Source organism: Ctenopharyngodon idella, chromosome 8 (genome assembly GCF_019924925.1).
Source record: "Ctenopharyngodon idella isolate HZGC_01 chromosome 8, HZGC01, whole genome shotgun sequence".
In the NCBI taxonomy this organism is placed as follows: Eukaryota; Metazoa; Chordata; class Actinopteri; order Cypriniformes; family Xenocyprididae; genus Ctenopharyngodon; species Ctenopharyngodon idella.
The window spans coordinates 31891664-31904521 of record NC_067227.1 but is presented as its reverse complement, the minus strand read 5'-3'; the positions used below and the strand labels follow the sequence as shown (position 1 = coordinate 31904521).

The window sequence follows — 12858 nt, the reverse complement described above, 5'->3', positions numbered from 1 at the left end:
GAAACTTACAGGATGTTTTAAATGGGACCTATTATGCCCCTTTTCACAAGATGTAATATAAGTCTCTGGTGTCCCCAGAATGTTTTTGTGAAGTTTCAGCTCAAAATACCCCACAGATCATTTATTATAGCTTGTCAAATTTGCCCCTATTTGGGTGTGAGCAAAAACACGCCAAAATTTTTATGTGTGTCCCTTTAAATGCAAATGAGCAGCTGCTCCCGGCCCCCTTTCCAGAAGAGGGCGGAGCTTTAACAGCTCGCGTTTCGGTTGCTCAACAACAACAAAGCTGGAGAATCTCACGCAGCCAAAATGAGGATTGTCAGTAATGGTGTTCAGCCTTACATTGTTCAAACCGGAGTCGACACTGATGGAGAGACTCAGGAAGAAGTTACAACTTTTAGAATGAAACTGGACGTTTCTGAATGGTTAGTGGATAAATTTATGTAGTTGCTGTGGAGTTGATTCAACTCATCCACTAGCATGTGCCGTCATGTTAATCTTTTGTGCAAATCCAGCGTTGAATTGACCCTCGTTTGTGAAGCAGTCCGGTGTAAAATGACGGCATGACAACAACACTCTACTACAACAACTCTTCCTCTTCTCTAAAGCAGCCCAACATGGCCTCGCCACCTTTGTTGCGTGTTCTCGGGGGCGGGGTTTATGTAAATTTTGGGGTTTGTGATGTCACCAACCCGGGAAGAAGCTTGTTGTAGTCCCTACCAGCTGTTTGTTGTAGTCCTTAAACAGAAAAAAATCTCCCTTTGCATTGAACTTTGAGCGTCATAACTTTGATGTTGTTTATGCTCAAACGGCAACATTACACACTAACTAAAGTTAAAAAAGTTAAATCGTAATTAACCACCCCTTTAATCAAAGACAATCAGGAACATAAACAAAGGTAGATCTCTTTTCTAGATATCTTAATAGTGAAATCAGTAGTTTTGTCATTTCAGTTTCTGTGAGAGTGCATGAATGTGGAGCATGTTTGCTCTGAACAGGTTTTTTCGAAGTGAAGAATGCTGGTATATTCTCATTTATACACAAACACACCCACCTGTCAGCAGTCATAAGTAGCCGAGCTCTCAGAAACCAGCGTCTGTCTACCTGTCCTCCCTCTGCGACACATCTCCCCATCTCTCCATCTGTCTGGCCATGAGCGCTACAAATAATGACTTCAGCAGCCGCTCAGTGGGCTCAAACCCCCGTGCACAAAAACCCCGTCAGGGAAACTCGTATTTTGGCTTTGAGAACGTGTCAGAGGTTGGGGACCCCATCAAGCCTGTGTCCGTTAACACGAGCCTTCTGATCCCCGTGGATCTTCAGCTGGACCCCGACCTGCAGGCTGTGCGGATCCAGGAGAAAGAACAGATCAAAACTCTCAACAACCGCTTCGCCTCCTTCATCGACAAGGTGAGACATCTCTCTGCCTACTTTACCCTGCTAATCACTCATAATACATTACTGAGATGGTTAAAGGTCAGCTTTGTGATTAAATGTATTTTTGGACATGAAAATTATGAAAAACTACTGAATTTATTCTTATTTAGGCCTATTGTATGTTTTTATACTTGTTTTTTTCTTATTTTAATCTCAGCAGCCAGATCTGTTAATAAACTGTAGGAACGAAATATTTATTCATTATTACTAATTAATTTTTATCTTATTTTTTTTATATTTCAATCTCAGCAGCCACATCTGTTAATAACCGGTATGAGATTGATTGATTGATTGATTGATTTTTACTTATTAATTTTTTTCTCATTTTTTATTTGATTTATTTTTATATTTCAATCTCAGCAGCCAGATCTGTTAATAACGTTTAGGGAGAAATGATTGAATAAATAAATAAATAATTATTTATTTATTTTTACTTAATTTCGTTCTTATTTTTTTATTTATTTTTATATCTTAATCTTTACAACCAGGTCTGTTAATAATCTGTCTATTAATATGCTTATTTATTAATATTAATATCTATTAATATAATATTCATATCTATTAATAGCTATTAATATGAATAATTAATATATATTTAATAAATAAATATTTTTACTTAATTGGTTCAATCTTTGCAATCTGTTAATAATCTGTAGGGGAAAATAAATATTTTTAAATAATTTCTAATTAATTTATTTTTTTTTTATTTTTATATCTCAATCTCAGCAGCCAGATCTATTAATAACCTATCTATTAATATGATTAACTATTAATATTTAAATAAATAAATAAATATTTACTTCATTTCCTTTTTATTTTTTTATTTTTATATCTCAATCTCAGCAGCCAGATCTATTAAAAACCTGTTGGAGAGAAAAATCACAAATGATTTAATATATATAAGTCAAACAGACTTTTCAATAAGTCTTCTGTGAAAAAGACTGGCCAAAGCTATCAAAAATCTGAGATTTCAATATGAAGTCAAATATTTCTCATTAAATTCTCACAAGATCAAATAATCTGAGCTGCCTGCTATCCACATTCATTTCACAGCATATGTATGACGATTATTGTCTGTTATGTTTATATTTTGTATTATATTTCTACTTTTCTTGAAACATAATTCTCAGTTAAGTTGCAAGAGTGACATCTGCACAATAAACTGTTCTCATAAACACACACAGGTTCGTAAACTGGAGCAGGAGAACAAGGTTTTGGAGACTAAATGGGAGCTGCTACAGAAAGAGTCTAAACCTGAGTCTAAACTGGAGCCCATGCTGAAGTCTTACATCAGTTCCCTGCAGGCAAGGCTGGAGCGGGTGAAGAAAGACAGAGAACACCTGGACACCGAGCTCAGGAATGTCTACGCACAGGTTGAGGAACAAAAACAAAGGTCTGTAATCAGACACTTCATCTTCAGTCTTGAGCCCGACTCGAAACTAGTCTATAGTGTTCAATTTCAAACTATCATAAGCAGAAGTCTTAATATTTGACTCAATATTCTTAATATTAATAGTCTCAACATTCTTACATTCAATATTATTTCAAATTTAAATGCAAAATCATGTATGGCATTGCTGTGAAAACCCTGTTTTGGAACCTTTATTTTTAAGAATGTAAACAACAACATTCCTAGCAATCATTTACCACGGTAAACCACAGTTTTAGCCGAAATTCATGTACTAGTTCACTTGAATGTGCCAAATATGATGATAGCATGTTAATATATAATATGTTAAGATTCTGACAAATATAAGTAATTTTACTGCAGTAAAACTGTGGTAATCTGGGTTTAACCATCACTAACATCAAAAAAAGAGAGATGAATTAAAACAACAGATCGAATCCGAAACATTCTTACACTGTTTGAACATTACACACTACTTTATTATTAATTAAGAGTTAAACAACTGTAGTGACGATGATGTTTAAGCAAACAACTTATTTTAGAATTATTTATTTATTATTTAGTATTAATAATAAGCCCGATATTATTTTATTAATATTTTTAATTAGAATTTTAGCTTAAGTTTTAATAATTTTTTCATGTGATTTTGTCTTTTTTTTATTAGTTTTAGTTTTAAATTATTTTTATTATAGTTTAGTTTTAGTAATTTTAAAACTTCAACCTATTTTATTTCAGTTAGTTTCAGTTCAGTTCAGCTGGATGATGGCATCACTGTTTACTCCAGTGCTGATATAGATAAATTAACTAAATTAATAACTATTGATTATTACAACGGAATGAATGAATACTGAATTTACTTAAGCTGGACAATGACACCATTTTCTTTAAGAGCTGCTGTGCAGCCAAAATTATATACCAGTTATCACTGTAAAGCTGCTTTGACACAATCTGCATTGTAAAAAGTGTTATATAAATAAAGGTGACTTGACTTCAGTCAATTTTTGTTTGACGTTTTTTTAAGTTTAAGTTTTTCATCTAATATATATAGATTAATATTTTGTTTCAGCTCAATTTGAATAAATGATAACTATTTTGAATTGTAGTTAACAAGCACAGCACTGAGTAAAGTTAACAGGGATGTATATATTAACATTCAATTTGCTTTTACAGTTATGAAGATGAGATTAACAACAGAAACACAGCTGAAAATGACTTTGTTCTTCTGAAGAAGGTAAGACAAATCTACTTACAGAAAATAAATAGCACAATAAATGTCTAGATAAATCTCTGATCATCAGGGCTGTTGCTTGCATTTGGCAGACACTTTTATCCAAAATGACTAACATTGCATTCAAAGTACAAACCCACAACCAAGAGCTGCACGATTCTGGATAAGTTGACAATCACTTTTTTTTGGTTTCAAATAGAGATTGCGATTCTCCCACGTAGGCATGTGACGGTATCAAATTTTCATGTTGCGATTAATTGCTGAAGCTTTCATCACAGTATACGGTATTATCACGATATTGAAATAAGTAGCAAAAAAAAAAGTGTTGTCATAGTATAACAGGTTTAAGAACTCGTTTTGTAATAACAAAAAGAACTATGAATGTTTAAATACAATAATACAATACACAAAAAATATATAAAGTAACATTTTCAAACAGATTAAAGTGCAAAAGAATAAGGCTATAAAGAACATCAGGTAACACTTTACAATAAGGTCTCATTATTTAATGCATTAACTAAGAACATTTGTTACAGAAAGTATTATTTTTGTTAATGTTATTTAAGAAATACAACTGATCATTGTTAGTTTTATCTCAGGTCCATTAAATAAGTTCTTTTGATTTTAGTAATGTTATTAAACAGTCACTAAGAAATTAACTAAGATTAATGAATGCTTTATAAGTATTTTTCATTGTCAGTTTGGTAATAATGAATTAACATGTTAACAATGAAGCCGTATGTCACTGAACAATAACAAATAATCAGAACATTTCTAATCATTAGGGCATGTTGTAGTCCAGATTAAAATATAAAAATGTTTAAGTTTGAAAATAAATAGCCTATTAAGTCTTTAAAGGGATAGTTCACCCAAAAATGAAAATGTGATGTTTATCTGCTTACCCCCAGGGCATCCAAGATGTAGGTGACTTTGTTTCTTCAGTAGAACACAAATGATGATTTTTAACTCCAACCGTTGCGGTCTGTCAGTCGTATAATGCTTGTCAATGGTAACTCCATCTATAAGAGTAAAAAAACATGCACAGACAAATCCAAATTAAACCCTGCGGCTCGTGACGACACATTGATGTCCTAAGACACAAAATGATCGGTTTGTGCGAGAAACTGAACAGTATTTATATAATTTTTTAGCTCTAATACACCACTATGCCCAACTGCTTTGAGCATCTGGCTGGTGAGGCCTGAAAACGCATTCTGATGCCGGAAGTGATGTCTCGCATGTATATGTCAATGAGTGCGAGAGATCACTTCCGGCATCAGAGTGCATTCAGACCTCACACACCGGATGCAGTGTGTGCGCTCAAGGCAGTAGACATGGTGTATTAGAGGTAAAAAATGATATAAATACTGTTCGGTTTCTCACACAAACCTATCGTTTCGTGTCTTAGGACATCAGTGTGTCGTCACGAGCCGCAGGGTTTAATCTGGATTTGTCTGTGCTTGTTTTTTTGACTCTTATAGATGGAGTTCCCATTGACATGCATTATACGACTGACAGACCGCAACGGTTGGAGTTAAAAACCATCATTTGTGTTCTACTGAAGAAACAAAGTCACCTACATCTTGGATGCCCTGGGGGTAAGCAGATAAACATCAAATTTTCATTTTTGGTTGAACTATCCCTTTAAGTATTAAGTATTTGGTGCTGTGAGAACAACATTGAGATTACAAAAAAATGAATGGCTGTTTGAAGCATTTTAAAAACTTCACTAGCGCAGTTGCTTTGTTTGCGGGGTAACCACTGCATTCTGCTGCACTTTCATTCACCCCAAAAGGTGATTTGATCTATTTTGGTCACTACCATAGACATCAGTGTTAATGCCACGCCAGGACTATAAACTTTTATCCCGGCCTTCTGTGATAAAATGAATATTTCTAACCAGGGGTGGGCAATATACCGGGAGACACGATTAACCAGTAGAAATTTGTCATCCGGTAGAGATTTTGGACTATCAATAGAAAAGGCCCGGATAAAAGTTTATAGTTCTGGTGTGGCATTAACACTGATGTCTATGGTCGTGATCAAAATAGATCAAATCACCTTTTGGGGTGAATGAAAGTGCACGTTCACTCTCTGACAGCAGAGGGCGCTGATGGAACAGCAGAATGCCGCGGTTACCCCGGAAATCCCGCAAACAAAGCAACTGCACTAGTGAAGTTTTTAAAATGCTTCAAACAGCCATTAATTTTTTTGTAATCCCAAAGTAGTTCATCACAGCACCAAATACTTAAGACTTCGCGGTTACGCTCACGTGACGTTGCTGTGCAGTCACGAAAGCTTATAGTTTTTGCATGCATTTTTAAGCACTAAACCAGTTCATTTTAAACCACTGAAGAACAATTAGCATCGAAAGACAACTCATTTCAGCTCTGAGAGACTTTCTCACTCAGCGCTGTCTGAGAGACGCACGACTTGAAGCTGCTGCTCATAAAGCGCATGAGGACTGAACTGAGCGCTTTTTGCCACCTAATTGGGCTTAAACTGTTAAATACACATACCTATGTGTCAAAGTGACATGCATTTGCAAGTAAACAGTAATTTATGTCTTACGTCAACGTAAACAGTTGAGAAAGAACTGAGAAATCGAGAAAGAACAACGCACGGATATAATAGGACTGTGCAGTCTTGAAGTGACAACATCCAAATTTACCTGATATAAAATTTTGGTTATATCGCCCACCCCTATTTGCAGATGCAGATCTGAATGTTCGCTGTGATTTTGTCAAAGGTTTAATAGACACAGGAGAATCGTTGTCATATAGGAATAATGCTGCGTTCACGCCACCTCGTATTTACCGGAAGCTTGAGATGGCAACACATGACGTTATATTCGGAGCTGTTCACGTCCCTGGACTGGCAATTATGTGTTTCTATGGCACCACTATCAATGCCTAAATGAATCTACAGCAGCCACATGATACACCTGGGAGCTTTCAGAAAACTCCCAGCTTACAAGCTGTAATTACGAGCTCTACGAGGACGTGAACACTTTTTATGAGCCAGAATCTCATAGTTACAGTAATTACGATATGGCGTGAACGCACCTTAAGATCGCGTGGGTGTTTGAATCGAGATCTTTTAACGATTAATCTGGCAGCTCGACTCATGACCCACAGCCCTGATGGTCAATATAACTGTCTAATTCTGCCTACATTTAGTCGTTTAGCTGTGAAAAGCATCTTCCAAGCTAACAAGTGTAAATGCCCTGACAGGATGTGGACTCAACATACTTGCGTAAAAATGCACTGGAAGATGAATTAGCAGCAGTTCTGGATGAATTGAACTTTTTCAAGTGCTACTATGAACAGGTAATTCAAACTTTGATACAGGAATGGAACACCTAAACACCTGAGGATCTTACAGCACCTCTCTCTCTCTCTCTCTCTCTCTCTCTCTCTGTAGGAGCTGCATGAGATGCAGGCTGATGTGAAGGACACGTCTGTGGTAGTGCAGATGGACAATAGTAGGCAGCTGAACATGGAGAAGATCATCGCTAATGTGAAGAGCCAGTATGAGGAGATTTCAGCATGCAGCCGAAAGGAAGCCGAGGCCTGGTATAAGAACAAGGTGAAGATCAGATCTTTGACTTCTGATTATCTTGGCAAATATGTGCACATTTTGAGACGATGTTGAGATCTGAAACACTAGAGGAGAAACATGAGATTATTGGGGCCTTTTCTCAAGAGAAAAAAAAATCTGAGAAGCTGAAAAAGACTCAATTTACAGGATGCTTCATTTAATCTCATTAAACAACTGTTGAGATCTCATTTGTTATTTCCTGGAGGTTCTCATGTTTCAAACTATTGCAATCACACACTTTAGACTGTTGAAACAGCTGCTATTTATATTTAGCATATTATAAATATGTGTGTATTAATTTCTAAGCAGTTGACATGAAATTTAAAGTGGTTTAAAGGTGTGGTTGATTATGATTTCACTTTATTAACTTTAGTTAGTGTGTAATGATAAACAACATCTGCAAAGTTACGACGCTCAAAGTTCAATGTAAAGAGAGATAATTCTGTTTAAGGACTACAACAAACAGCTAGGTAGGGACTACAACAAGCTTCTTCCCAGGATTAGTGACATCACTAACCCTAAAATTTACATAAACCCCACCCCCGAGAACACGCAACAAAGGTGGCGAGGCCATGTTGGGCTGCTTTAGAGAAGAGGAAGAGTTGTTGTAGTAGAGTGTTGTTGTCATGCCGTCATTTTACGCTGGACTGCTTCACAAACGAGGGTCAATTCAATGCTGGATTTGCACAAAAGATTAACATGACAGCCACATACTAGTCGATGAGTTGAATCAACTCCACAGCAACTACATAAATTTATCCACTACGTCCAGTTTCATTCTAAAAGTTGTAACTACTTCCTGAGTCTCTCCATCAGTGTCGACTCCGGTTTGAACAATGTAAGGCTGAACACCGTTACTGACAATCCTCATTTTGGCTGCGTGAGATTCTCCAGCTTTGTTGTTGTTGAGCAACCGAAACGCGAGCTGTTAAAGCTCCGCCCTCTTCTGGAAAGGGAAGCAGCTCATTTACATTTAAAGGGACACACACAAAAACGGCGTGTTTTTGATCACACCCAAATAGGGGCAAATTTGACAAGTTATAATAAATGATCTGTGGGGTATTTTGAGCTGAAACTTCACAGACACATTCTGGGGACACCAGAGACTTATCTTGTGAAAGGTACATTATAGGTCCCCTTTAACCTAAAAAATCTTTTCGATGCCACAGCCCACCAAATATGATAATCCTCGTGTCTTTTTGTGTATTGTTTATTTAAATAAAGTGTTTTTATTTCTTTATTTTAATTTCTATAATTTATTTAGTTTAAACTTATTTTATTATTTATTTATTTTGTGATGTGTCATGCTATAATTCATCTAAAACTTTTTTTTTTATTATCCAGCTCTATATTGCAAAGCATGTACATGGTTTATAAGTTACATAATGTTTTGTTTTGTCTATAAGAAAAATATTTTACTGCACACATCTAAAACTATTTTAAAAAATGTGTACATATAAGGTGATGGTGACAAATACAGCAACTAAAATGATATATATATATTTTAGATATTATGAATATATTAGACATTTAAAATGTTTAACAGTAAAAACAGTAATATTGTGAAATATTATTACAATTTAAATATATTTTAAAATGTAATTTATTCCTGTGATCAAAGCTGAATTTTCAGCATCATTACTCCAGTCTTCAGTGTCACATGATCCTTCAGAAATCATTCTAATATCTTGTATTTTTGATCAAATAAATGCAGACTTGATGAGCATAAGAACTTCTTTTAAAAACATGAAACAAATTGTAATAATTCCAATTTGATCGGCAGTGTGTTCATTTATGTAAGTGAGGATAGCAAAATAAAGTAAACTGTGACATATTATACCCAAAAATCCTTCATACAGTAGACTACCAGTAAAATTGATACAAATTTGAGACCAAAAATTACTCAGATACTTTGACCTGACCATTAAGTGTTATCTGACATAATTAAGATTATTTTTTTCTGACTCTGAGATCTTGTCATATTTTATTACCATTTTTTTAAACTATAGTGAATAAACTGTAATAATGAATGAAATGTTCAAGGTGTCTGAATACATTTTGGTTTGACTGTATATATATATATATATATATATATAAAACTTTATAATTGTGCATATACCTGTTTTCCTCCACAGTTTGACACGATCTCATCGCAGGCTGACCAGTGCAACAATGAGCTGAAAAACAATACAAGTGCAATAGCTGATTTGAAAAAGCAGATAATACGACTGCAGAATGACATAGGCTCAGTTAAATCACAGGTAACAGATCAAGATAATACTCTACTATAGCAAAAGATGGTTTCTGCATTTGAGAACTAGGACAACCATGAGCATCCTTAATAAACGCACTGATAACTCTAACGCAGATGTGATTTTTAAAGGCCAGGGCTGTAAATGCATGAAATGACAATTTAAAGCAGTTGTACTGTAATTTTCTGATATCATTACAGCGAAAGAGCATGGAGGAGCAAATCAAAGAGGCGGAGCATTGTGGTGAGGAGGCGGTGCTTGACGCCAAAGTACAAATCAAATCACTGGAGGACGCACTGCAGAAAGCCAAACAGGAAATGGCCAGACATCTTCGTGATTACCAGGAGCTGATGAATATCAAACTGGCTCTGGATATTGAGATCGCCACCTATAAGAAACTACTGGAAGGAGAAGAGAACAGGTGAGACTGTAAACCGAGTGCTTAATATAAAGTGTAAATGATTATTTTTTTTATTTTTATATTATTGTTTTAGTATATTATACTTTTTTATTTGACATTTTTTTTTTTTTATTGTAATATATTAATTGTATTTTTAGAAAATTAAAAAAATAATAATAAAAAAAAAAAAATATATATATATATATATATATATATTAGAATAGACTGAACTGAAATAAGTGCTCAGAAGTAGGTATAAATAAAAAGTAAGAAGGTTTCAAATAATAACCCTGACCTCTCTCCCGTTAGGCTTGGGCTGTAATCCAACATAAACATCCATCCAATTCATAAACCCTAATGAACAGCAAGAATCCATCTGTCTACACATTCACATCACATGTCAATCAAACAATCTCTGCTTGTCATTGCTGAGTGAAGACTTCAAGAGTGAGCAAATGACGAAAAGAAGAAAATAAATAATATTCACATTTCCATAGTTCATTTTTTTCTTAAGTTGCTTTTCCCTTCCTTTAAACACAGAAATAAAATTATTCTGTTAAAATCATTTTTGGCACTTTTATGTCTTCAATGTTTTATTACAACCAGCAGATGTCTTTATATATATATTATATATATATATATATATGTATGCAGGTCACATTAAATAAAAAATCTATTTCCCAAATGCCATTTATGTGAATGTTTATAATTTGTTTTACCCTTGTCTCAGACTCAGACTTTTAATCTGAAACTCTATAATAAAAGTGAAATTTTTTTTTATTAAAATAAGTAAACATAAGAATTATTTCATTTTGTTTAAAGAGCAAAATTTGATAATTCTGTTCTGATGTCGTGACTACGAACTGGGAGGACGTTCGTGTGCAATTTTTTTTACCTAGGAAACTCGTATTTACAATAATTCCGAGAGCACGTGAAGGCAGCATTAATCAGGTCATGTCGGAAAGATCGTACTTACGAGTTGATGAACGCACATGAACACCACGGCAATGTCGTAAATACAAGTGGGAATCTCGGGATTTTCTTTAAGCCCCGAGCTGTACGAGTTAGGCACGTGTCAGTGAGAAACATGGCGGAATACAACAATACTTAAAGGTATTTAGCAGTGACATTGTCAGGCTTTTCTATTTACAACGAAGTAAGCTAATTGCCTGCACAAAATATTATAATATAACAATATAATAGGCTATGTAACGATAAAGTTTACAGTGGCTTTATAAATTAATTAAAAACATAAAAAGCAAAACGCACCTGATGCACATTCTTTGTTCTTCATTTTCTAGAAGTAGAAGTAGGCCTACTGTATTTTTGTGTAGGCCGAATTAATTAAGAGAAGGTACACCGTGACCGCCATCTTACTCCGACAAAAGTGACTTGAACGCCGTCGTAAACACTACTTCCTACCTCGTAAAAATGAATATTTTCTGTTCTTAAGTTTAAATTAAATGAGACTACTTCGAATAACGAGTGTATATGAGACAATTGGTGTCATTTCAAGAATCTGAAGGATCTTTTTACTCCACAGTTTACCATCGAAGAAGAGCCGTTACTAGAGGCCGGGCAGTAGAGAAACGAGCTTGATAAGATTCCAAGGAAGGAAAGTAACTAAATGAATCACCTTATTCAAGCACCTTCACAAATAAACATACAACCATGAAGCAACCATCTCTAAACCCAACCAAAAAAAAAAAAAAAAAAGAGAGAGAAAGAGAAATATTCAAAATACAGGTGCTGGTCATATAATTAGAATATCATCAAAAAGTTGATTTATTTCACTAATTTCATTCAAAAAGTGAAACTTGTATATTATGTTCATTCATTACACACAGACTGATATATTTCAAATGTTTATTTCTTTTAATTTTGATGATTATAACTGACAACTAAGGAAAATCCCAAATTCAGTATCTCAGAAAATTAGAATATTGTGAAAAGGTTCAATATTGAAGACACCTGGTGCCACACTCTAATCAGCTAATTAACTAAAAACACCTGCAAAGGCCCTTAAATGGTCTCTCAGTCTAGTTCTGTAGGCTACACAATCATGGGGAAGACTGCTGACTTGACAGTTGTCCAAAAGACGATCATTGACACCTTGCACAAGGAGGGCAAGACACAAAAGGTCATTACAAAAGAGGCTGGCTGTTCACAGAGCTCTGTGTCCAAGCACATTAATAGAGAGGTGAAGGGAAGGAAAAGATGTGGTAGAAAAAAGTGTACAAGCAATAGGGATAACCGCACACGAGAGGATTGTGAAACAAAACCCATTCAAAAATGTGGGGGAGATTCACAAAGAGTGGACTGCAGCTGGAGTCAGTGCTTCAAGAACCACTACGCACAGATGTATGCAAGACATGGGTTTCAGCTGTCGCATTCCTTGTGTCAAGCCACTCTTGAACAACAGACAGTGTCAGAAGCGTCTCGCCTGGGCTAAAGACAAAAAGGACTGGACTGCTGCTGAGTGGTCCAAAGTTATGTTCTCTGATGAAAGTAAATTTTGCATTTCCTTTGGAAA

At 35.1% G+C, this 12858-nt stretch overlaps 1 protein-coding gene across 1 annotated transcript; it reads left to right on the top strand.

Moving 5' to 3' along the window:
* The first annotated feature begins 253 nt into the window (after nt 1–253).
* On the top strand, nt 254–10890 carry si:dkey-222n6.2 (keratin, type II cytoskeletal 8). Its single transcript, XM_051901976.1, has 8 exons — nt 254–1410; nt 2622–2830; nt 4016–4076; nt 7307–7402; nt 7497–7661; nt 9809–9934; nt 10126–10346; nt 10635–10890. Exons 1-8 carry the CDS (start codon nt 1153–1155, stop codon nt 10645–10647), a joined length of 1149 nt encoding a protein of 382 aa, XP_051757936.1. The 5' UTR covers nt 254–1152; the 3' UTR covers nt 10648–10890.
* Nucleotides 10891–12858: the final 1968 nt, after the last annotated feature.

Bases quoted from the DNA above. Each gene is read 5' to 3' on its own strand.
- si:dkey-222n6.2 (XM_051901976.1), top strand. From the start codon at position 1,153: ATGAGCGCTACAAATAATGACTTCAGCAGCCGCTCAGTGGGCTCAAAC. The intron at 2,831-4,015 runs GTCTGTAATCAG...TTGCTTTTACAG, and splicing joins GTTGAGGAACAAAAACAAAG to TTATGAAGATGAGATTAACA. The intron at 7,662-9,808 runs GTGAAGATCAGA...TTTCCTCCACAG, and splicing joins AGGCCTGGTATAAGAACAAG to TTTGACACGATCTCATCGCA.